The sequence below is a fragment of the Mastacembelus armatus genome, chromosome 4, assembly GCF_900324485.2.
Source record: "Mastacembelus armatus chromosome 4, fMasArm1.2, whole genome shotgun sequence".
Classification (NCBI taxonomy): Eukaryota; Metazoa; Chordata; class Actinopteri; order Synbranchiformes; family Mastacembelidae; genus Mastacembelus; species Mastacembelus armatus.
The window spans coordinates 18,368,784-18,396,306 of NC_046636.1; the positions used below are offsets into that span (position 1 = coordinate 18,368,784).

The following is a 27,523-nucleotide window of genomic DNA, read 5'->3' on the forward strand; positions in this document are numbered from 1 at the left end:
TCTCCAGGTTTGCTTTTGGTAGATCATCTAGCTGTTTAGCTTTAAGTGGTGTAATGCAAGCAGTAACCTGAGGTAAAGCATTAAAAAATTACAAAAAATACTGAAATTAAGTTTGAATGACCTAATAATTAAGGTTTTTGGAAATACAGTTGTCTCTGGGCTCCTGTATGACCATCAGTCTAAATAGCATTCAAGCTAATTCCCCGATCTGTCAGTGCAACGGCTAAGTGGAATTCAAGACTGATTTGCTGGAATTCAAGACTGACTTGCTGATTTCCCCATGTGATACTCATGTGCCTCTAGCCTAAAAGCCTCTGTGTGATTGATAAATACTGGAATTGAGGAGACACTTGAACTGGGAAAAGGCCTCTCTCATTAAAAATATGGTGTTCGTAATGAAGAGGAAATAAAATTAGCACAGAGAAGGATGAAGGGGAGCAAATTGCTGCAAATATTGTAAAGGCTGATCGGCAACCTCCTCCTCCAGCCACAGCAGAAAGTCATTATGTGGGTTTTGGATATAGGTTCCCCATGACCGCATATTTATTATCTATCTAAATAGAATCACTTACCTCTGATGCTGGCTCTGATAGCCAGTCACCACAAATATCAATTCCCCTGGTATCTCTGCTGGCAATTTTACATAAGGCCGAGTGATTATGCCCGCAACCAGACAGGATTGCATTTTGTTGTTAACTTAATTCGTGTTTTCCTATGAGAAATAACTTAATAATTGGTACTATAATTTGTGGGAGACATTTTTTTTCTCTTCTAGAGTGTAAATTCAACACTGTTTGACATCCTCCATGGTGGAAAATGAGGTCAGTGGTAGAAAGTCAGAATACCTTTTAAAAAGAAAAATGCCTCCTTGTGTTTCAGCGACTGTGATGTGGCCATAAGCTTCCTCTGTTGATCCCATATCTTTATTCACTCTCCCTTATTTTGTCAGTATGATACAATTTAGTTTTTTTTTCTGTGCAGCCATTGTTCAGGCATTAAAAGTTATGGCAATAAATATCTGTATTATAACTGGAGATGCAGCACAGTGCCTATTCATGAAGGCATCATATGCAGCGCTCAAAAGCATGTATGCACATAGGTATTGGCCCATTTATCAAGCCAGCACAGCTAATTATCTCATACCGTGCAATACTGTTTTCAAGCCATGCATTTCATTTTGCAACATTAAAACATACGTGGTGGACCAGAAATGGTTTCCATGAGTATGAATGCATTAGAAAATTTTGGGAGGCAATGTTGTATTAGAACTCCACAGGGATATCAGCATGCTACACCTCTTTTGTTTTGTCATTCATCTTCCACCATGAGGGCGGAGAAAGAACCAGTGGGTAGTGACGCCTTCAGCCAACTTGGCAGGTTAATGAAGGTAATTTGATTTCATACATAATGGCTGCCCATGCCATGCAGGGCTTAATTGTGCTCGGTGTCTGGGCGTCATTCATGGCACCAGTCGAGACCCTGTGTATTTCCTGAAGGTTGTGCAGAGGCAAATAAGTTCCTGATTCAAGTGAGATGGAACAGATAGCTCTGTTTCATCTGCTAATAGTTTATCATATTTCCCAGGCAGCTTTGAGCTCTGCTGTCACAGTGTGGCAGCGGCAGCTCGGTTTTAGTGAATCAAGCAAGTTCATTACTACATAGCAAACAAACACCATAGTAGGCCTTACATTCCTGCGATGATTCTACCAGAACAGGCTGGTCTTAATGCTATCATATTTGTCACACCTTGGTTGGATGTTATCCATGTGAAATTTGTTTTTGTCTGATTCTGCTGTTGAAGTTTGGAACTACAAGTCATTTTGGGCTGTGTTCACAATTGCTTTTAGCTACAGTTAGATCCTTAATATTTATGAATAATATGCCATGTTCTGTCTGCCCTATACAACAGAATTGAGTACATCACTATGCATTATCACTAAAATGTAACAATAATTAAAATACAATAGATTAAAAATAGGTGAGACAGACTTCCATGTCGATTTACCTATGCTCAACAAAAGTGCTCACACCTATGATTTCTACTTCAGACTCATTTGGTGGATATAAATAACACATCAGCTTTCTCATTTTTTTGTCTGTGTTGTATTTAATACACCATGACTCCATATGGTAAGTAATTGCCTAAACAAGCTAAGCTATAAAAGCATTGTCAGACCACTGAACATATGCTGAACTTCAGCTACTGCAGTGGTTGGGATGTAAAGGAAGAACCATGCTATTAATAACAAAAGGTAGTGTGCACCAAATGACACCATGTGCATCAAAATAAAGGTGAACATACAAAAAAATAAAATAAGGGAATCTCAATAATCAAAGGTAGACTGACCTCAAGGTAGAGGTGGTGATCCTGGAAAAACCAGCAAGAGGAAGCTTGATTTCCAAAGCACACAATGGAAGAAAACCTCTTTTCCAGAACACATGAAGGAGGGAGGGGCTATGGAGGGGTTGGCAGTATTTGTAAATGCTAGATGGTGTAACTCTGGGCACATCACGATTAAGTAGCAAATCTGCTGTAAGAACACTGAACTGTTAGCATGAGGCCTTTCTACAGTATCTATCTAGGGAATTCTTACATGTTACCGTGATGGCGGCATGTCCCTGGGGACTTCAGCCATGCATGTCTCTCCTCCACTCCACGGCGCACCTTCACCCAGTATGTGACCTGCAGTGGCAATAAAATACTGGATCTATTTTATACCAACACCAAAGAGATATATAACTCATCTCCTGTCCCTCCCCTTGGAAGATCAGATCACAACCCTCACCCCCTACCCCCACTCATGTAATCCAGCACTCTGTGCCCCTACTTTAGACTGTCCCTGACAACAGTAGAGGTAAGAAATTAGCTTAGGAAGATCAAAGCGAGGAAGGCTGCAGGTACAGATGGAATCAGCTCCAAGCTCCTCAACTCTTGCGCAGACCATCTATGTGGGATAGAAGTGCAGTTGTGCAACTTGAGCCTCGGAACAGGAAAGGTACCACAGCTGTGGGAAACATACTGTATAGTACCAATTCAATTCAATTCAATTCAATTTTATTTGTATAGCGCCAAATCACAATACAAATCATCTCAAGGCACTTTACAAAAACTAAAACTAAAAACCCAACAATTCCCTTATGAGCAAGCACTTGGCGACAGTGGAGAGGAAAAAACTCCCTTTAACGGAAGAAAAAAACCTCCAGCAGAACCGGGCTCAGTTTGGGCGGCCATCTGCCTCGACCGGTTGGGGTGAGTGGATAGAGCAGAGAGAAAAGAACAGCAACAATAAACAACAAATAGACACTGCAAGTTGGTGGGGCCAGTAACTGCACATCAGCGATAAACAGCTCCAGGACCAGGGACACCTGCAGAAGGTACAGAGAGAGAGAGAGAGAGAGGGAGGGAGAGAGCACAAACTAGGGGAGAGAGAGAGCACAAGGTTAGTAACATTCAATGGTGGAATATACATGAGGTGGGAGAGAAGGGGGGGGGGGGGGGTAGGGTAGGGGAGCTCAGTGCACCAATGGTCCTCGGGCAGTCTAGGCCTATAGCAGCATAACTAACTAAGGGATGGTTCAGGGTTGCCTGAAGCCAGCCCTAACTATATGCTTTGTCAAAGAGGAAGGTTTTAAGTCTAGCCTTAAAAGTACAGAGAGTGTCTGCCTCCTGAACCCAGGCTGAGAGCTGGTTCCACAGGAGAGGAGCTTGATAGCTAAAGGCTCTGCCTCCCATTCTGCTTTTGAGAACTCTGGGAACCACAAGTAGGCCTGCACTCTGAGAGCGAAGTGGTCTATTGGGATAATATGGTACTATGAGGTCTTTAAGGTATGAAGGAGCTTGATTATGAAGGGATTTGTATGTGAGAAGAAGGATTTTAAATTCTATTCTATATTTTACAGGGAGCCAATGAAGAGAAGCCAATATAGGAGAAATATGATCTCTCTTGCTAGTTCCTGTCAGGACTCTGGCTGCGGCATTCTGGATTAATTGGAGGCTTTTTATTAAGATATTAGGACATCCAGATAGTAATGAGTTACAGTAATCTAGCCTTGAGGAAACAAACGCATGGACTAGTTTTTCTGCATCATTTTGAGACAGGATGTTCTTAATTTTGGAAATGTTGCGCAGGTGAAAGAATGCAGTTCTAGAAATTTGTTTTATGTGTGAGTTAAAGGACATGTCCTGGTCAAAAATAACTCCAAGGTTTTTTACAGTAGTGCTGGAGGCCAGGGCTATGCCATCTAGAGTAGCTATAATTTTAGAAAAGTTATTTCTGAGATTTTTAGGCCCAAATATAATGACTTCTGTTTTCTCCGAGTTTAAAAGTAAAAAGTTACTGGTCATCCAAGCCTTTATGTCAGTTAGACAGGCTTGAAGTCTGGTTAACTGGTTTGTGTTAACAGGTTTAATAGATTGATATAACTGAGTGTCATCCGCATAGCAGTGGTAATTAATAGAGTGCTTCCTAATGATATATCCTAAAGGAAGCATGTACAGGGTGAACAGAATCGGTCCTAGCACAGAACCTTGTGGAACTCCATAACTAACTTTTGTTCGTGTGGAAGGTTCATCATGGACATGAACAAACTGGAATCTGTCCGATAAATAGGATTGGAACCACTTTAACGCTGTTCCTCTGATACCAATCACATGCTCCAGTCTCTGTAATAAGATGTTGTGGTCAATGGTGTCGAATGCTGCACTAAGGTCTAGGAGGACAAGTATCGAAACAAGTCCATTATCTGAGGCTAAGAGAAGATCGTTGGTAACTTTCAACAGTGCTGTTTCTGTACTATGATGTGCTCTAAATCCTGATTGGAAATCTTCAAATAGTTCATTCCTGTGTAAGTGGTCTGATAGCTGCTTAGCAACAGCTTTTTCTAGGATTTTAGAAATAAATGGCAGGTTGGATATTGGTCTATAATTAGCCAAGACACCTGGATCAAGACTAGGCTTTTTGAGTAAAGGTTTGATTACTGCAGTCTTAAAGGCCTGTGGTACGTAGCCTGATACTAGAGATAAATTTACCAAGTCCAATAAAGATGAGTTCATTAATGGCAGGGTGCCTTTAAGCAGTCTAGTCGGGATGGGGTCCAAGAGACACGTTGATGATTTCGATGAAGCAACTACTGATGTAAATTCAGAGAGATCTATAGGAGAGAAGCAGTCTAAACATAACTGAGGTCCTACAGATGATTCAAGAGCTACTGTAGTAAAAGATTCATTTATTGCAGGTATAGGAAGCATCTGCTGAATTTTATCTCTAATAGTTGTGATTTTATTTGTAAAGAAACTCATAAATTCATCACTGCTGAGAGCTAAGGGAACACTGGGCTCAACGGAGCTGTGACTTTTTGTCAGCCTGGCTACAGTGCTGAAAAGAAACCTGGGATTGTTCTTATTTTCCTCTATTAGTGATGAATAGTATGCAGTTCTGGCTTTACGGAGAGCTTTTTTATATGTTAGTAGACTGTTTTTCCAGGCTAGAAAAATTTCCTCTAAGTTTGTGGAACGCCACTTCCTTTCCAGCCTTCGTGATGCCTGCTTTAAGGTACGAACATGTAAATTATACCATGGGGCTAGTCTTCTCTGAATCACTAACTTCTTTTTCAGAGGGGCTACAGAATCAAGCGTTTCACGCAGTGAGGTTACAGCGCTGTCAACAACATGATCAATTTGGTAGGGAGTAGGATTAAGGCAGCTGCCCTCCATTATGTTTATACTTGGCATAGATGCAAATAAAGATGGAATCATTTTCTTAAATTTATTAACAGCGTTGTCGGATAAACATCTGCTGTAGTGGAATTTTCTTCCACTCTTCCACCACAGCAGATGTTTCTTTCTACCAGTACCAAAGCTACAGCAACCAAAGGACCTTAGCAGCTACAAGCTAGTGGCACTGATATCAGACCTGATGAAAGACACTGGAGAAACTGGTCCTTAGCCATCTCCCCCTTTGGTGACATGCTTCAGTTTGCTTAACAGCCTGGCACTACGGTGGATGATGCTGTCATCTACCTCCTACACACAGCTCTTTATCACCTGAAGAAGCCTGGCAACACTGTGAGGTTCATGTTCTTTGATTTCTCAAGAGCTGTCAACACCATACAGCTGAGGCTTCTGAGGGACAAGCTGGAGCACATACTATGGAGGTGGACCTCCACTTATCAGACTGGAATTTGGATTACCTCATCAATCAGCTGTGTGTCTGACATAGTAGCTTGCTGTACAGGGTGAACACAGGGAACACTCTTGGCATCATTCACCTTTATCCTGTATACTGCAGGCTTCATGTACAAGTCACTGAGCTGATGACTATGTGATCGTCAGCCTGAACTTAGATGAGAATGACAGGGAATACAGAGAACTGATCCAGGAGTTTGTGGACTAGTGTCTATGAAACAACATCCAGATCACCGTGGGAAAGACTGAAGAGTTGGTGGTTGACTTTTGCAGGTGCAGACACCCCTTGCAGACACCAGTAAACATCTAGAATATGGATCTTGAGAAAATAAACTGCCCAAAGTACCTGGGTGTTCACCTCAATAACAAACTGGACTGGACAAATAGCATTGATGCACTTTATAAGAAAGGCCAGAGCAGTCTCTGCCTGCTGTGAAGAGACCTTCTCTGCCATAGCTTGCTAGCTGTAGCTATAAAAACAGAGTAGTAAGACATCTGCCGGAATTGTGGCTTGGCTCGAACACTGAGTCCAGGGCAGAATGTGTGCAAGTAGGAAGTAGGTTGACAGGCAGGTAGGCTAACTAATAGTCTTGTTTGGGCTGAGTTTTTAAGTTGGTTTGTTTCACAGTTTCATGGTTATATTTACATTGCATATTTTGTTGGTACTGATTTATATTCATCATTTTTTAATGTCTTAATATAGAAACCATTCAGTCTCCAAATGTGAACATTTTTAGAAATCATATTAAGGCTGTACATAATTTACCAACTGACTAAAACTGGGAAACAGTAAATTTCAGCACAAAACTTGCACCTGGAATTCATTAAGCAAAAGAAAGAAATAGCTTAGAAAATATAGTTTTAAATGTGTTGTCAATTAATAAACCAAATAAAAGAATTTCGTGTCAGAATCAGAGGCGATCACAAAATAATAATAAGTTGGATTAGTCTGAAGTACACCATCCAGAAATCAAGTTGAGATTTTTTTTTTTCTCACCCTATAATTGGATCCTAATCAGCAATTGGGTTCAAGCTATTTTCTCTAAGACTTCTTCATTTGATCATTATCTACAAAGCCATTGTAGATATTATGGGCTATATTCCTTTACTCTGCCATACAATCTAAATAGATCTTGTTTCAAAGCCTCAAGGACAGTCGAACTTGATGAGCTTGACTAGATTGCACTTTCCTGCTTATCTGCATCTACAGGCATGCCTGTAAACATCATAATGTAAAAATCCAACTGATGTGTTTTGGTGCATGGGCTACAAATGAAACAGTACATGCTCATACTGAAAGAAATCTAAATGCTATGCAAAAATAATATGGAGACACTAAAATGGTAACTCTTCAAAACCAGTGTATGAGAGATCCAGGTGTAGATATTACTATTTTACTATTTATTTCATTATTTGTAACCTCTTTACTTTTTCACAGTAGTTGGGAGCAGCCTACTAATTTGTGATTATGAGAGCTGCTATTTAATGAAAAATGCAGTGCAAAGCAGAGCAAAGGTCAGCCAGGATTGTATTGAAGTGGGCAGAATATCAGTAAGCTCATTAATACTTATTCTATTGAATGCTCCATCCAAGTGTGACAATAAACTGAAAGCTACAAAATGTTAAAATGGTATGGGGAAGTGATTTGCTTGCAAAAAACTACAAACAATATACTGTAACTACATTACTGGGATATTTAAAATGACTTTATGATTTTTTTTTTTTTTTGGAATCCTTACATCCAAAAGCAGAATTGTATTTATTAATATTTGCATAGTAACATCCCCTCAGTATTATTCAGTGCTCAATATGCTATATTATTATCTGAATTCTCTTGTTTGTACCTCTGTATAATTTCAGACTACCAGAACAAACATCTGTAGATTTGAATGCAATGGAGATACAATATAAGGTGATTTTGATGTAAACTGGGAGCTATTGACTCCAATCTACTACTTGGAATGTCCTGTTTAAGTTTTTTGGCCCCTCCCAGATTGTCCTTTAATATTAGCTATCTGCTAAAACAGTCCGATACCTAAATTTATTTAAATACCACAGCTTGGTGGTAAACATTTAAGTTAGTGTAACCAGTCCAATTTAGAAAGCTCTGACAGAATTTTGTTTCCCCAAAGTTTTAATTTTATTTTATTACCATTCATTTCTTACAGGGATGGTTTCCTTTTTAAGTTTCCAGCTGTTCGACTATTCTTTCTTTTATTCCCTGTGATATACGTTCCTTTGTGTGAGACCCACAGAACTGCTGAGCATGCAATACAACACATTTGAGATTAAAACTCGAGTCATTACAGTGCGCAGTAAGGCTAAGCAGCAACATATGGCCAATGTCTGAACTCCAAATGTTGTTGGAAAGACTAACTGAAGTCACATCACCCAAGTAAACTTGTGGATGGTCACAAACCATAATGTACACATTACCCATACAGTGGCTTCCAGCCTTGATACAATGGTGACAACCAATATTTCAACGACAGAAATAGGCTGGTGACTCAGCTTTGTAACAAAGGTCATAGATCTTGTAAATAAAAGGATATTACTTAAGTGCAGATTAGGGGTAAATTGCAAGTTTCATTACAGTACAACGTTGTATTGATTTAGTTAGCCATTAAGTTGATATATATAAAAGTATGATATGATGTGATTTTAATTTCATGTTATCAATATGACATGATGGTTTGCATGATGACCTTCTAATTCAACATAGTGTTAGATTGCTTTAAATATACAGAAAAAGTGGAAAAAAATGTATGTTCATGCTAAGCTCTAACACCTAGTGTAACTGAAAATGCCGAAAATGCCAAAAGAAGCTATACTGCAGACTTCAAAGTGCAGGTAATAAAGTATGCAGCTATGGCAAAGTGTGGAGTGAGTGTTAGCATTCAGGCAATCAGAGAGAGGAGGTAGACATGCTGCTTTAATGTCTCCCTGACACTAGCAGAGTTGTTAAATGTTACTTGCCATGATGAATGAATATCGTAGTACCATATTATCCCAATAGACCACTTCGCTCTCAGAGTGCAGGCCTACTTGTGGTTCCCAGAGTTCTCAAAAGCAGAATGGGAGGCAGAGCCTTTAGCTATCAAGCTCCTCTCCTGTGGAACCAGCTCTCTGCCTGGGTTCAGGAGGCAGACACTCTCTGTACTTTTAAGGCTAGACTTAAAACCTTCCTCTTTGACAAAGCATGTAGTTAGGGCTGGCTTCAGGCAACCCTGAACCATCCCTTAGTTAGTTATGCTGCTATAGGCCTAGACTGCCCGAGGACCATCGGTGCACTGAGCTCCCCTACCCTAACCCCCCCCCTTCTCTCCCACCTCATGTATATTCCACCATTGAATGTTACTAACCTTGTGCTCTCTCTCTCCCCTAGTTTGTGCTCTCTCCCTCCCTCTCTCTCTCTCTCTCTCTCTCTCTGTACCTTATGCAGGTGGCCCTGGTCCTGGAGCTGTTTATCGCTGATGTGCAGTTACTGGCCCCACCAACTTGCAGTGTCTATTTGTTGTTTATTGTTGCTGTTCTTTTCTCTCTGCTCTATCCACTCACCCCAACCGGTCGAGGCAGATGCCCGCCCAAACTGAGCCCGGTTCTGCTGGAGGTTTTTTTCTTCCATTAAAGGGAGTTTTTTCCTCTCCACTGTCGCCAAGTGCTTGCTCATAAGGGAATTGTTGGGTTTTTAGTTTTAGTTTTTGTAAAGTGCCTTGAGATGATTTGTATTGTGATTTGGCGCTATACAAATAAAATTGAATTGAATTGAATTGAATTAATACACTTGTTATGCCTAGCCTACATTTTTTATATAGGATAATTTAGACTATAATTAGTATAATTAGAAGTGCAACATATACACAGAAGTGACTTTTATATGTTTTTTTCTCTGTTCCACAAAGCTGTTTTTGCTAAAAGCAAATAAAATTCTGGTGTGACCTATAATTCGGAAAATACGGTACCTCGATCAGGTTTGTTCAGTCAATCCGAAGTTGGAAGCTACTTTTTAACAGCCAAGCATGAAAAGCATGTTTTTTCTTTTTTGTTTTTTTTTTTTAATTTAAATTTTGGATATTAAATATGTTTGTCCTCTACTAGAGCCCTGAATGGCTTATATGGGTATGGTAGAACGAACATACAAGAGAACAGTTAGAAATGGAGATAAGCTAAATAAAGATTTATTTATTTAAGAATAGGGCAGACTAGAGCTAAACCCAAAGTGTGTCTTGAAATGTTTAACAGTGAATTTCATAGCAAAAAATTAGTAGAAATAACAGATTTGCAAGCCATTAATCCAGTTAATCTTTTCAAGTAATGTTAAAATGATAGTGACTGACAAGTAAAAAGAAATAAATTTCATCAAAAACAAATACGTCCAAGGCTTTGTAATTGGCTGCAACATACTATGATGACAGCATTAGCAACTACTGCTATACTGTGGTATTCTGTGTTTTCTGGAGCCAGGCCAAGTTGAATATAATTTAATAGTACTGAGAGTGTTGAGTGGTTTGTTGGAATGAGCAGCATTCCCTGCTTCAGTTAAATACCAACAACCTGAATGAACAGTATGGCTTGATGGAAAGTATCCTTGACCCATATTCATCACAGTAACACACATCTGCTGGATCATTTATTTCTCTTGTTTATAATTTTTTGATGTTCCTTTACAGACGTTTTCTTGGGCTGAATGCTTTATTCCAGGAATGTGTTAAACTCAGACATTATCTCTACTTTGAGGAGGTTGGGATGATCAGCTTGGCATTATCTTTGACCAGCAGTATCCAGCAGCAGGCCACAGGCCAGTATGTACTTCCAATCATGCTGTGTAGCTGTGGGAAATTAGTGTGCTTGTTTCAGAAATATACGACAAATTTACAACAAATTATTAGCTTGCTTATTAGTATGTTTTCTTTAGTGTTTTGTCTGTCTTGTGGACAATTAAATTTGTATATTCCAGTCATTTTCTATAAGTCTGACTTTTTAATCGTTTGTACTAGCGTACAGTGACGTCGTAGTCACATCAGGCTGACTGTTTTTCAAATATAGAAACTTTTCTTTTATAAGGTCAACATTCATGGTCGTTTGGCTCCATAATCTACCATAAAGCCAAAGTCCACTTCTGAAAATGGCTCATTAAGATTTTGATCAATCTTGTGCTTTCGGTGAGACAGACTTAGGAAATGCCATCAGAAAATTGCATTTCCCAGTGACATTAGGCGTCCAGTTGACCATCCAATTCCATGTGTTTCTATTGAGATGTTAAGCTCTGATATCATTTGGGTCAGAAAAGATGCTTTTTTTTCTCTAAGTGAGGCAATTAAATTTCCTTGATGGTCTCTGAGAGCACTTAGCTTAAGAGAATACACTTCTAAATCAAAAAGCTTTCAATCATCTCAAATCATATTTAGGAGAAATCTGCCCCCCAGCGTAGTGTCACATGTAATGCTATCAAGCATGTGACAGACTTGAGATGGGCGCTGTTGGGAAAGGTTATTGTGTATGTCTCTGTGGGCTGTGCATTGGTTACGACATGTTTGTCAAAGTTGCGGTGTAACTTCATATCAAAGACAGGGCAAGACGAGCGTAGATAACCTTTACTGAAGAGAGGCCTGCCAAATTAAGACAGAATGTATGAAAGGACATAAATGAGGAGAGAAATAGTTATGGATTTCTGAATTTATTATATTTTTGTCTTGCACTGCAATCAACTATGGCGCTTGATATATTGGATTAACGCAGCAAATAAGCGGAAGTTTTATACAATCATCTATCAACAAATTTGATTGAGTTAACTTAAAGAAAATCTGAGGCCACCAGCAAATCAGACATAAAAATTGGAGGTTTAATTCTACGAACCCAAGCCAAACTTCTTACCCAAGGCAGTATAATGTTCATAAAACTCTGCTAAAAATCTGGTAGCTGGTAGTCTTCATCCTCACAGCATTTTCTGATGTGAAAGCAATTTAACAATTTGAAAATACAAAGAATATAATGTAACTCCTGACTTCTCTGTTCTTCATCCAAGTCTTTTTTTCTATTATAAGCAATCCCTGCTATCCAGGAAAAATGTCATATCTTTTTGGCAAGTATCGTCAGCTAGTAAGATATAATGATCCTTTCGTTGACTTGTATCTGCATATGCTGTGTATAGTAAATTACAGTAAAAATTCAATACAGTATTCAAGACCATGTTAGGAGAGCAGTGTTACCTCACAACTAGAAGGTTTCACCTGTAACAGGGGCTTTTCTGGGTGGACTTTGCATGTTCTCGTCATGCTTGTGTTGCTTTTCACCAGGTAGTCTGGCTTCCTCCCATAGTTCAAACACATAGCATGGATCAGTTCCAGAGTACCAGCCTTCCCACTCTGCAACCCTCTGCTGTACAGGATAAGTGGCGGATAGTTATATTTCACTTTTACATGTGAAAAGGCTGTGAGAATAAGGGCTAACAGATGTGGCAAACATAACAGTATCTTGGTTAAGATGTTTGGCTGTGGCTGGAGCTCTAGTATTTAATTTTCTTTCTATGGCATGGTTAGATGATGATATACTGAACCTTGCTACCCACTAGCTATCAATAAAGTAAAATTTTATATGATGCCTTGAGAGGCCCCTAAAATATAATTTGTATAGCTACATTTTTGTAACTTTCACAAGTACAGGAACTGTCATGTCTTGTATGTTTTTAAAAAAATAATAATTTAAACCACCACAATAAAGTTTTTCATTGTCACCTCTTTGTTGTGTTGGGTATTTAGGTCAGCCACTGTGTAGATTCTGAAAAAAATCCTTTTTGGTCATTATTTGCTTCCATACCACTAAAGTCAAAAAATGTCAAAAGTTATGTTTAACAAATGTATGAAATGGTTTAGTTAATAAAGGTGAGAAAAAGCAAGGAAGTCGTTCACTGGTTTACCGTCCTGCTCTATTTTACGACGGCTAATTAGGCAGGTTTTATAACCAGGTTTACTTAACTCTGTCGTGCAAGGATAAATTACCATTTTGCACTTCTCACTTAATCATTTTAATTACCACTGGCAATTTATCAGACTGTCTTCAGGGTATGAATAATTACAAGAATTATCAGATGAGAATGTACACTGTAAGGATATCAGGATATACTGAATTTATAAAAGAGTCTATACTAAATTTTAAGGGGATTCCCAATGGAAGTATAGAATGAGTTTTTACTGCATTATATAATACTGTCCCTCATACTGCCGCTAACAACTCCATAGTAAAATGCATCCGATGCAGTCATTTTATAGTTATTCTGAGTTTGTCCTCCTTTCAGAGATCATCAATAATAGACAGAAGGCTCACACTTATGCAGGTTTACACATTGTAATGCTTGTGTGCATTGGAGTGTTTGGGAGGGGCTGGCCCTTTGGTGACTTTGTCCTGACATTCATTTTCATACTATATCAGTAACAAAAAAGAGATGGCATCAAATGGCCCCTCCAGACAGATCAAAGCAGGGTGTGCCACACCGCTGTGGGCTTACTTGAGAGACTAACAACATGAAAATACCACATCCCAGGCCACAGTGGGGGGCAGAATGTAATTGTGTCTTGTCAGACCTCCAAAGTCCCTCTCACAGCTTCATACCTGACATTTCTCTCCAATGAATTTGTTTTTCATTTTGGTAGAGGTACCACTAGAAACCAGATTTGGACCATTCATCATTGGTATTGTATCGATGGGAAAAAAAAAAAAAAGAGTGTGAAAATTGCACTTTGTATGTAAAGAGATTATTACCCTCAGCAAGAAAAGGGCAGATCTTGCGACAGATGAACACAGAATGCACCAGTTTTGTATGAGTTTATAATTAGGTTGGTTTATATGTTCTGTCCCTCATCTTAAATCAGTTTGCAAGAAAAGAAACAGCCATGGAATTCTGAACACTTGAGCATGAAAGAGAGCAGTCATATCCATCTGCAGAATCAAATTTACCATGAAGTCACTTTATGTGATCAATCAGAAACAAAAAGAATATCTATGTGACATTTTCACATTAAATGTCACTAGTGCAGATACAGTACTCTCTTCAATTGCATCAAGTATGACAAAATTATATGATGAAGCAAAGCTCCTGATCTTGAACATTCAAATTTCATATTTAACTGCAACAACAAGAAAGAGCCTGTATTTGACCAAAATACTTCGAATGTGATTTAAACACAAAAGTGAATTGATATAAACACAGTTTTATGTGGCTACATATTCAATAGCTGTTGTAATTCGGACTGCACAAGGCTGCTATTCAGGTCCCCTTCAGCAAGGCCCTGGTTGTTGCATTTTTGAAAGGACAATATATATGTATAATTCATATGTATATTTCTGCCAACATTTCAAATAATCAAAGTTGTTTTTTGAACCAATCTTACTAAATATTTATCATAAAATGGCCATGGATCCATTTCTTCTTGTCAAGGTTGAATTTGGAGTTGAGCAGCATTTGGTGTCTTACAGGTTACAGAGGTGTGCTCAGTTTTGCTCCACTTCTTATAGCTAACATTTGTACAGTTGTTATATTGGCTTCTCTGGGGAAACAATCACAGTAAAAACAATGTAACAGTCAAATTTTGTGAAAAATGCTATAGAAAATTTATGTTTTAACCAAACTTTACTGATGGAACAACTAATCTAATTAGAGCCTATAGTCAGTAGCAGTTTATAAGGTCTGCAGAGGAGTTCTTTGTGGCAGTAGTTGGAAACTTCTCTTAATCAGGCTTAAAATAAAATGGATATAAGGCCCTACAAAATCAGGTAGCAGTAAGTGCTATATTTAGTCAGTAACTAATATGTATGTCCTTGACTATATCAACGTAATGATTAGTTCAGCATGAACACATACAGTAGGTTGTCTCAAACTACACCTCTGATTTACTGTCGTGCACCATGAAATCTCTCCGTGCTAATGTGCTGTATGTTACTGAGAGGACTGAAGATTAGCATATGACATGACAGATTACATTAAATCATGTCTGTGCCGTATTTTATGACATTAGCCTCTTAGCCCAGGCATAGAGATGCATGCAAATGCTCCCACAAACCCTCTTATTTAAATCTGCTGCATGGCATGGCACCTTTGATATGACTATTAGTCATCTAAGCGACTTTACTTCACCCTCATCAGATAGGAGATGTCAGCGAAGGTGAGAAATGATGGTCACTTTGAACATGAAGCTTGACAAGCTGCAGACACGCTGAAATGCAGGCATCAAACTGAAAATGTTTAACAAAGGATCTCCATGTGGGGACCTTTTTCTTGATTTTCTTATACAAACTTTAAAATGACAAAAGAGGAAGTTGTTGAGAATGTGGTTGTTCTTTTCATGCTGTCTCATTAGTAACAGAAGTCAGTCTGTCTCAGTCATAACTGCTGCCCAGATGGCTCTCCAATCTGCCCCATGTAAAGAGTGAATCATCATAATCACACATAATCTGCTGTTTAACTCATGCCTTTTGCTTCAATTTTTAAAAATTATACACTACAGTAATACGTAACTCAAGCCCTTTCTCTTTTATGTCTTGTATCAACATCAAGATGGAGTTATCATGCAATCTAGAAGATTTCAGTGTTCATGATATATAAACGTCCCAGTCCCATTGTCAGTTACATCCAGTGTTTGCATATAGTAATATCCAAACTCTCCTACTCTTTGGGGAGGTAGGGATTGTAGATACTTCTCTCCAATTATTCCCAGTGTCATTGGAGAAGCCCCCAACACCACTCGAGTGTCTTGTCTGTGCTCTGTGGTCTTTAATCTTAATTATAAAGCTATCATTACAGCACGAACCCTGAGCTGCCAACAGCGGAGCCCTGGGCTCGTCTGCTCTGAATCAATCAAACTAAGTTCTGCACTTGAGGACTTTTTCTCTTTTTTCAATCAGCTCATTTTGATTCTCCCTTTTCTCATTTTCATAATTTGCTTGTCCCTTTTCTAATGGAGTGAAAATGCTCTACATCTGGAAGCTTTACATGGTCAAGTCTGAATATTACTCTTTTGTAACGTGGAATAGCTTTCCTAGAATTAAAACTTTGTGACAGAAACCATTTTTATTTTTCAGTAGTAAGCAAATCTTCAGCGAGTAGTCCAAAAGATCCGAATGTGTCTCCTGCGGTGCACGTTAATGCCCTCACCCACACTGAAATTGTCAGCTTCTGCTGTAAACTCAGGCAGTAAAATTGGATAACAAAGAGAATGGAGCCAATAACAAACTATCATATGCTTCTGACATGTTTAATATGAGATCAAGTGGTATGATCAGAGGCATTCTGTACTCCATTGAGAAGAACAGTATGTGTGTCTGGCTTGTGAGAGTGCAGGTGAGGTTTATATAAATTTGAACTGAACTTAAACTTATTTTGCAAGCTCTAAGATTGAGTTCAGGAACATAAAATCTCTGAAATGTATGCTGCAGCCAAATCATGACATGCTTTTAAATAAACAAGTAAAATCTTAAATTCACTCTTGAGAATGGATTGTGGGTATTTTCTTCCTCATAAAACATTTGCAAAGCCAATTTTTAAAGGATTTTAATTGATCATTGTTTATATCCATGTTTACATGTTAGCAGTCCTCCTTCGTGCATTTGCTGGTGCATTATATTAGATTAAAACAATTTATTCATCCTCTGGCAGGAAAATGCAGGTATTACAGCAGTAGGCTACCTAAATAAATAAATAAGTGTGAAATCAGTGTGATGCCACTGTTAGGCCTGTGTATCACATCACTTACGCACACATGCATCCATATGACCATACTCAATCTTCACAGGTAACCTTTAAAGCTATCCTGATGTTAAGATGTCTAGCTAATAACTATAAAAACTAGCATTTTCTGAGTTGGATATGCTACGGTAACTTGTTGGCCTCCCTTGCCAGCTTCCATTTAATGGAGTACAAACTTAAGAGCCGCATGGTTCTATTCAGAAATGCTGAACATTATCAGGGGGAGATAGCGGTTGATAACTAACACTCCAGTAAACGGCTTTCATTGCATATACTGAATACAGAAGTGTGTCTCCTAATAATAAAAGCCCTCAAATGTCCTTCAGCTGCTGCCAAATGAAAGGTCCACTCAGAGGCCTTAATCTTAAAGGCTGTTTCCACAAATATGTGTTGAAAATTTGTCATGTCAATGTTCATACTATCTATAGAATCGTTAAATTTTTCGTGTTGTATTACACAAAGTGAATATAATAAAATTTCTCCAGCAAGAAAAGTAAATGTTTATTCTGTTGTGAAATGTAACCTTTGATTCATCATTTGACTGGGTGATATCTAGTATATTTTTAGCTTATTGTAGCTATTAAGCTTGAGACATCTATTTGTTTTCAGTTTGTAGTGGGCATTATGTAATTCTGATTTATATGCACCGATCATCCTGTGGATTCTAGTCACAATTCATGAAAGATCCCATATCTAAATATAGAGCTGTGGTTTAACCAGTAGTGAACTTTGACTCTACCGTGGTGAAAAAAAAAAAATCCTACAGAGACAACCTGTAAGTCACATTCATCATTAAAGATGATGAATCAGATCAAAGAGTACATCAGTTGTGCTTTTCAAAATTCAACAGGCGCTGCAGGTACAGTCTTGCTTCCTACTGTCAATGCCATCTAGTCATAGAACAAAGAGAAAAGAGCCTGTCAAGTGAACATATGACAGAGAAGATTATGTTCATAGGTCACATTTCTTTAATGTGGAAACCCTCCAAAATACCTTTTATTGCTATCTTGGAGAAAGTGAAAGCCTTACTTTAATGCGAAACAACAGAGGTCCTCATTGGGTTTAAAATATGCAAAGAAGAACATGCTAACATTATCCACTGCCTACATTATTTATCGTCCTGAAAAGTGTTTTATCAGCACAAGGCCTACTTTACTTGACTTTTAAATATTCAAATTAAGGTGGAACTAAAATATCTATTGTGCAAAAAAAGGGCTCTTTTACATTTGATTTTATAATTAAGCTCACAATTATCATGTTCCGTTAAAAAGGGTTTGGTTTCTTGCAAATTCTGTAGAACTGCAATTTTTAAAGGAATTGCCAAAAGCTTAACTATCAACAGTAATCAATATATATATATATAGGTCACATTCATGAAATATATATATATATATATATATATATATATATATTATATATATATATATTTTTTTTTTTCAGTGTCACATGCATTCAAAAAGTGATGCTTTCATTGAGTCCAGTGACAGGTTCAGTTTTGACTGAAGGAAAGCCGATTGACAAAGTATAGTAGCCTACTTTAAATGTCGAAATAATATCAAAACATGGTTATAATGTAATATGATATAAATTCTGAGATTACTATGTGATGCAAGCTGTACTTCACTTTAGTTCATAAATTTAGTTCTGCTTTGAGAAAATACTTTGAATTTACTGCAGACTGTTAGACCTGAGAGTGAACCTGAAGTGTTACTAAACGCAGGGCATCATGGAGTGTGGAAACAAAAAAAAAAAAAAAAAAAAATCAAAGCAAAACCATACAGTCATAAATTAACAGAATAATCTGTAGCAAGTTACTTTGTGTCTATTTCTTAGTCACCGGTGCTTGATTCTTTCCCTGATGTGGGCTTTATTTACATGGCAGGAGGTTTTAGAGGGAGACGGAAAAGCTTTTACTGTGGTTTACATTGGCCATGTATCATTGGGCTGTTCCTTGCTTTTTAGCACTTAGTCTTTTCCCCCTCTCTTTATTCCCTAACACCCATCACAAATTTGGTCTGGTATGTGACTGCTAATTTATCCTTTCAATGTATGATATCCTGTCATCTCCTCATTTGTCCCTGAGTGTTTCTAATCTGAGATAATCCGAGTCAAATCCTTTGATTGTGTGTTTGGACCTGATCCATCTCTAAAGAAGCAATTTAATGGGCTTCATGGCACTTGGTGTAAAGTCATTTATCTAGTGGATTGGATGTGAATGCTTGTTTTAATAAGCGCTCTTCATGAATACTAGGAGACATGCCATTTAATTAGGCAGTGTGTAGACCTATTCCTTCCCCACAAGTTCTCCAAGGTTTCCTTTTATTTGGAGCTAAGTGCTTTGACAGAGAAGGTGTGGAACTCTTGAGATTTTGCATCTGTGTAAAGAAAAACTTGTGTGATCTTGTCGTTTAAAAAGGTTTTGAAAGTAGTTCTGGGAAAAGTTGGAAGAGCAATATGGTATAAACAATGTACTGTAAACACTGACATGGAAAAAATTGTTCCTTGATGCAAAAATAGAAAGTACATATAGTATTCAGACCCCGTTCACCTTTTTCACTTTTTGTTATGTTTCAGCCTGATACTACAATTGTTTAAATTATTTTTTTTCTCATTAATCTACACTTAATGACAAAATGAAAACTGAATTTTAGAAATGTCTGTACATTTGTTAAGAAGAAAAATCTGAAATATCACATTTATATAAGTATTCAGATCCTTTGCAACAACACATGAAAATTTGCTCAGGTGGCTTTATTTTGTTTTAATCTTTGCTGAGCTGTTTCTACACCTTGATTGGAGTCCACTTGTAATAAATTAAATTGATTGGAAAGGCACACACCTCTCTATAGAAGGCCTCACAGTGTGCAAGGTATATGAGAGCAAAAACCAAGCCATGAGGTCAAAGGAACTGTCTGCAGAGCTCAGAGACAGGATTATTGATAGGCACAGAGCTGCGGAAGTCTACAAAAAAAATCGTGGGAGAAGGGCCTTAGTAGGAGAGGTGACCAAGAACCTGATGGTCACACTGATTGAGCTCCACAGATTCTGTGTGGAGATGGGAAAAAGTTCCAGAATGACAACCATCACTGCAGTCCTCCACCGATCTGCGCTTTACGGCCGAGTGGCTAAACAGAAGCCGCTCAGGTCAAAACACATGAAAGCTGCTTGGTGTTTGCAAAAAAGCAACTGAAAGACTCTCAGATTCTTTGGTGTGATGAAACCAAGATCGAATTGCTCGGCCTCAATTCTAACCGTTGTGGGGGTGTTTACTGGTCAGAGTTGAGGGAAAGCTGAAAGGAGCAAAATACAGAAATATCCTCAATGAACACCTGTTCCCCAGCGCTCAGGACCTCAGACTGGGCCGAAGGTTCACCTTCCAACACGACAACCATCGTAAGCACAGCCAAGACAACACCGGAGTGGCTTAGTCCTTTGTAACTCTGTAAATGTCCTAAAGTGGCCCAGCCAGTGCCCTGGTTTGAACCCTGTCAAACTTGTCTAGAGAGACCTGAAAATGGCTGTCCACTGGGAATGGGACAATGTATCGAAATACAATATATTGTGATACAAAAACATCAAGAAATGGATTGTGTGGTCTAGCAATATGTATTGTTCAGTTTCCACACATGTGACTTTACATTTTTTGTAAATAAAATAACATAACGCAAGGCAATCATCTTTTACTATACGCTATGGTATGTGGCCTAAAACACTGGAGATGGCAGCAGCAATGGGAGGCAAAGGTGGTAACAGCGCTAATACAGAAATATAAAATGCCACCTCTGCATTTAAGTCATGGGTATGACAGCTTTCCTGTAAAATATGGAGAAAACAATTAAAGAGTTGCTGATAAGATGAAGACGATCTGTAAGTTGTGCAGAACAGGAATTCCCTACACAACTTACACATGAGCACTCATCTCCACGGCTACCATAAAGACGTAGCAAAGAAAAAGGACTCACTGAAAAAAAAAACACCACGGAACCAGCCGACCTACAGCCATTGGCTGTAGTGGAAAGTTGCTGGCAGTGTTGGCGCCAAAACACACAGTAGCCGACAAAGACAAATGCGCTGCAAGGGCCGAACACTGCAAATACTGAAACGCCGCAAAAGAGATGCTGCAAATACGAAGAACACATTGACCATCATGTTTTACAGTATTATAAAAGTACAGTATTGTAAAAGTTGACAGCCAAGAAACGAGATTGTAATGCTACAGTAAAAGCACCGTTAATTTCCTAAATATAGAATACTTATGTTGAATTCAGTTATTCTGTTTTCCCTGCAGTGAAGACAACCTTGCCTGACAGTTTGTATTTTAGGTGAATTGGTTGTTCAGGTATTCAACTCAATAGTTTTGTTGGTTTTGCGCTATATCAGTTTAAGTATACATACAGTATTAAAGCTTTTTATTCAAGAGGGCATTTAGGTTTCTGTCTTAAATAGAGAATTTTCTTTGTTTCATCAGAAGATGTCATGTTTTTGAGAAATATTTTAACCTTGTATGTTTTTTTTCTTTACAAACCAGTGCTAGAAAAGGGAAAAAATGGAATAAAGTTTTCTGCAGTCACATATTGTCATTAAACTTTTCATTGTATTGTGACTGAATCAAACTGTAAACACCATATCGAATATTCTCAAAAAAGATTTACATTGTCCCATCCCTACCGTCCACCAACAGTCACCATCCAACCTGACCGAGCATGAGAGGATTTGCAAAGAAGAATGTCAGAAAATCCCCCAATCCAGGTGTGCAAAGCTTGTTGCGTAATACCCAAAAAAACTCGAGGCTGTAATTGCTGCCAAAGGTGCTTGAATTAAGTACTAAGTAAAGGGTCTGAATACTTATGTAAATGTGATATTTCAGATTTTTCGTTTTAATAAATTTACCAGCAGTCCTAAAATTCTCAATTGAATTCAATTTTATTTGTATAGCGCCAAATCACAATACAATCATTTCAAGGCACTTGACAAAAAAACAAAAATAAAAACAAATCCCTTATGAGCAAGCACTTGGCGACAGTGGAGAGGAAAAACTCCCTTTAACAGAAGAAAAAATCTCCATCAGAACCAGGTTCAGTTTGTAAATTGGTGCTTTGTTTTTTATTGCTGTTTTTTCTTGTTTAACTTGTGTCATCCTGCTGCTGTAACGTTGTGAATTTCCATGCAAATAAGGGTTAATTTTAGCTTATGAGTTGATATTTGTAGTTGATATATGCAGGAAGATTTGTTGGGAAATTCAAAAAGCTTGTTATTGCGCAGCAGTAGACTTACACAACTGGTTGCAACATAGTGATGGTTTTTGGGAAGCACACTCTTCCATCACATGCCCCTCCTTCATTTTGAAACCTTGCCAATCCTTATACCATTTTCCCATAAAGAAAGCAATGCGCATATGGCTGAAATTAAAAAGACTGTACCTCTACCTCTGTTCCAATCATCAGCTTCTCACCCACAGCATCTATTTTTAGACAGTCTTTATATAGAATGAATAAAGTTCACTGTTAAGCTTTTCTGTGTTTTGTCATCAGACTTCCTGTCCTGATGTGCCCCAGCTGTGATTGGCCGCTTGCATTTATAACAAAAAGCATTCAGATGAGTCAACGCAGTAGCAGAAAGTGAAGTAGTACATTTTCATTTCAATACAGTCATTTGTCTAAAAATGTTTGTGTAAGCCTAGCACAGGAAAACAAGAAGTGAAGGAAACTTGTTGGTAGGCTATATCAAAGTATTCAGAAGAGGGTGCAAGAAGAGAATGAAATATGGGCAGTGAGTACCAACTTCTGTCTTCAGCAGAGTCGTGCAGAGATTTATTCATAGGTATGTTGTCCTAAAGACTTTTTTGACATTTCATGAAAATTTCAAGAAGTACAATTTAGACTTCAAACGTAAACTGCACATCCAATCATTGTCGTTTTAAACTCCCAGTCAGATGTCTTTAAGACTGAAAACTCTGTCTTTGTAAATCTGATGACATTTTGTAGTTTTCCAACAGTTACAATTTGAAATATTAGCAAATGTTAAAATCTAAAATACACACAATAGTGTCATTTTGTATGTTTTGGCTTAATGTGTGTTATGAAATAGCAATAGTAACTAAGTTATCTGGCCAGTATTTTCAAAAATATAGTGCTTGTGGTTTGTTTTTTTGTTTTGTTTTTTTTATTATTTAACAACTTAAACAGAACACACTTGAATGTTCAAAAGAAAGAAACAGGACATGAAAAAATACAGAATTAAAACAAAACCTATACAATATATGACATAAACTATGTGTTATCCTTAAGACTGCACAATGATACAGTATAAAACATAAAAAAGGTTTATAATTTATTTTCATAGTGGTCCTGATCTGCTTGAGATTGAGACACAAACTACACTTCCCACATTACAAGAAAGATACACAAATTGTGCATTTTGTACACATCTTGTTGCTGTACATATTAGAGATGTTTAACCGTGTAAAAATTAAAAACTTTATTAAATCTCGTAATATTTACCAATCAGCATCTAAATAGTAACAATTTGGGCAGTCATATACATTCTAGTGTATGGAATTAAACATTAAATAGTCCTTATTGTTTTATAACACCTCTAAAATTTGCTGCATTTTGCATGTAATATGCAGTGTTGCATGCACAGTAGTGATGTTGCTAATCCTCTGTGGGTTATTAACTATCTTTCTATGCAGAACAGGGACTCTTCTCTTCCATGGACTGATCCCCCTTTCAAGGATATTTCATGTTAAAGGGGCACTGCAGTAATGTTACACCACACTCACTTTATTCTTTTTATAAATCTGTCTCTCACAAGTCACCCAACTGTAAAAGTAAAGTGATAATTTGCCAAAGTGGCCCATTTGGCCAGTTTGGTAAAATATTATTTCTGTCCTGTCACGAATTCGTGCAATGTGAAAATGTTTCTCAAACATTAAAGGCCCACAGCCAGTCAATTTAAATAATAAATTAAGCTAAATTTTGCATGAATGTAGCTTGTGGAAAAGAATGAATCTGCATGTTATGCAATGCAGTATGTTAACTATTAAATTTGATTCAATAATAATTTAGGAAATTTCAGGCATTTCCCATATTCTTTTCAAATCAATTAATATAAATGCTGGACATGTATCTTTAGGCTTTGAGTGAGCTCTGGGTCACAATACAGGTGCACTGCTTTACCAGGCAGATGTCTCATTATTAATTTCCCATTATTTCTGTAATGTCTTTTTGTGGTTTGGAGCATATTATATAAAGGCATATAAAAGCTGACCTCACACTGGTTAGTAAAAACTAGTCCTTGTTTCCATCTTTGTGACAGCCGTGGTGTTAGCTTACCAGTCCCCCCCAACCCCCACCCAATCCCTCCCCTCACTGTAGCCAGATGGCTGTCACACAGGCAATTCCTCGCCCACACCATGCTGATTTCCCATCATTCTTTTGTTAATGAGGTCGTTAGCAATGCAATGGACAATTAAATGATCCCAATCTGGCATTTTCCTCATTGGTTTACTGTACAGTGTACTGTACAGTGTTTCAAACTCATTAAATAGCATTGCTCCGGCTGACTGATACTGTTGAGATTATGGTTTCTATCCCTTAAATATTTTGCCCCCATTACTCATGTCAGTGGTAGTGTGCAGCAGTGAATTACATCACTGACAGATGCCCACCACTAAAGCCATTTTCAGAGAGCCAACTAGTAAAAAGAGAGCTCTTGACAGAATTGGTATTAACACTTTCTCTTCTGTGATAGCAGCAGATCAGCATCTTTATCTGACAAACTTTGTTTGAGTACATCACTGCTGCTGCTGTTGCTGCAGCTGCACAGAGGAAGTTTTGTTAGCCAGTTAGTCAAGCACTCACCTTTGTGTGAAATGCTGCCGAACACTGACACTGCTGACAGTTAATTTTGGGAGTCACAGATCATGCAGACATGTCAGCTCAGCTACGATTGACATGCCACATGTTTACATCTCTGTTGTAATATTGTTTTCTAGTCATTTTCTCAACAGCAGTGCATCTGTTACTTAGCTCCAGAAGAGCCTCAGGGCATGCCATAATGATCGTAAAAGTAGTACGGATTTGGAGGAATGAAATGTTAAAAAGGACTTGTGGGTATAATTGGTGAACCTGCCATCACAGTAACGGTTGGGCTGTTGAAACACGCAGACTGCCTGTTAGCTAGACTGTCATATTCTTTTAGGCATGTCTCTGTATGGTTCCATTATTTTCTGCAAACTACACATACAAAGTTATTTTGAAAACCAACTAAACACGATATATTGTTACACAGATAGACAAAAAGGAAGCAAACATATGAGTGTTGACAGTTTGTATTTGGAGAGTGCCTCACTGGAATGATTTCCATTAGTAGGCCAGGTGGTTGGTGTCAGTAAAAGGGTGGCAAAGAAAGTGGCAGCCAGACACCACATATTTATCTAAAAATGCAGGATTCCTGGCTTATACAAAATGAGTGCTGAGGGAGAAAAAGTTTATAGGGTTTTTCTTTTTCACAGTTTGTCTCAGAGATATTAATGCAAGTGAAGATTTATGCCTGGTCAGTAATAAAATCTGCTTACACAGATTCTGATGGGTTACATTAAAAACCCACCCTTTGATTAAAAGATTTTTCATCCGAAGATAGATTTTCACCTGAAGCAATCCAGCTCAATGAGGGCCCCAAAAGAGACAAGAGCTTCTGAGGCAGCAGTTTATCTCCCATTGAGGCGAGTGCGCACATCACGGCTAGCCCTCATTGCTGTCTCCAAGTGTTCTTATGGGATGAAACCAACAAATCTTGCTCTCAGCTACTGTCTGATATTTAGCTTCAAAGCTAATCATCACTGACAAAGTTGTTGGTGAAGTTTGGTGTTAAATGAGACATGGGTTGCAGTACAATGGAAGGATATAACAATGGATGGACCTGTTGGCTAAACCGCAGCCCTGGGCTTGGGCCGCATGTCCAGCAACTAGCACATGATGGATTCCCCTTTTCACCATATACTGTATGTCCTAACTGAACCTGGATGGACCATTTTCCTGTTAGATATGATGCTTCATTTCAGCTGCAAGTTCAAAACAGCTGTTGCAAGTTGTGAACGTATTGAACGATGTGTTGTTGTTAACAATTAATAACTCCTGAGCCTTCTTTTCACACTTTTGCCAAACACTGTCTTGAATCTCAAGACTCAACATATTTTGCAAATCCTGTTTATATTTCAAAACCCTATGATAGTGCAGCCTGTTAAGGTAGTAATCTGCCTGTTGCACAATGTAAATCTTTTTCTTCAGTAGCTTCATTCTAAAAATTACAATAACCCTCAGAACAGTTTTACTGACTTAACTGGAATCGGTATGAGGATTAAATCTGCACTGAGCTGGACAGGACACATAGTCCTGTTCAGTATACTGTATATATTTTATATGGCACAAATCAACTCTGTTTGTATGTTTAATTTAGATTTAGAGTTTAGATTTACAGTTTGTTAGTTACACAGAGCATGATTCTCAACTTCTCTCTGGTTTTGTTGTTGTGCTATTAGATACAGCTGATATTTTAGCTTGAGTTGCAGTTGCCATGGTGATTTTTTTAAAAAAAAATTACTTACATAGTTTTGGTCAATTGAGAACCAATTGTATGAGCTTGTAGACTGATGTCTACAATCTGTTCTAAATTCAAATGTAAACCATTGGGTGACCTGATAAAGGCCCGTTCCTAAATGTTTGTTTGTGGCAAAGCTGTATGTCCACAGCATGTAATACTTAAAAAGTCTTTGTGATGTAGTTTCAGGAATGGTCTTTTTCTTGTAAGATTTATGTTATTTTTAAGGAATAAAAGTTCTGTACATCCAAATTTATTTCTTAAGTAACAAAATGATATATGGTGGACATAAATGAAATAATAGCGTGTTCAGCAAATAAGAAAACCAAATCAAAAACAAACCAAAAAGATTCTAGCAGTGAAAAATGAACAATTAGAATACTGTATGTCATTTCTCATCTTTAGTCTCACATTTGTACCGTTACTGTTATTATCTTGTCAGGAATGTCAACTTGCAACAATTACTTTTTTAAAAGGAAATATTTACACGCTTTTACTGGGAACAGAAAAAAAAACTAATGCTTTAAGGTGAATGTATGCATAGGGCAATCTTGACAAAACTCTTCTCTCTTAAGAAAATAAAACTATGACAATTTCTGAATCTATTAAAGATTTTCTGGCCAGCAATGAGTGCAAATCAGGCAGGTGCATCAGCAATTAGCGTTTGATGCAATGTGACTGTTGAAATCAGTCCTGTACCATCCATAGCCCCATCTTCTCCTCTCTGTCCACAGAGACATCAGAGTGCTTTATATGCAGGGATGTTGAACTTCAAGCCAGTGACCCACTGAGGAATTTCTGCGACTGCAAGAATTTACTTGCCCATCACATGTGTCTCTCCACATGGATCCGAAGGGTAAGAAAGATTTTCCATGTAGGAAACCTTAATATTTTGATATTTCAACTTTGCTCTTTTCTCTCACCACACATTTGTCAAAATGTATAAGGGGGGAAATGTCTGCTGGATTTTTAACAATGAGTAAATGTGTTTGCCATGTTAC

General features: G+C 38.0%; 1 protein-coding gene across 4 annotated transcripts in view; it reads left to right on the forward strand.

The window, feature by feature from the left end:
• Nucleotides 1–22,526: 22,526 nt before the first annotated feature.
• LOC113129487 (uncharacterized) overlaps nucleotides 22,527–27,523 on the forward strand; it is a 100,127-nt gene continuing 95,130 nt past the window's right edge. For 3 of the 4 annotated variants that reach the window (XM_026305510.1, XM_026305511.1, XM_026305509.1), the window contains exons 1-2: nucleotides 22,527–22,742; nucleotides 27,257–27,378. In XM_026305510.1, the coding sequence (XP_026161295.1) occupies nucleotides 22,685–22,742; nucleotides 27,257–27,378 (180 nt within the window). In that variant the 5' untranslated portion in view covers nucleotides 22,527–22,684. The remainder of the gene's footprint in view (nucleotides 22,743–27,256; nucleotides 27,379–27,523) is intronic. The other variant, XM_026305512.1, reaches the window with a different exon arrangement.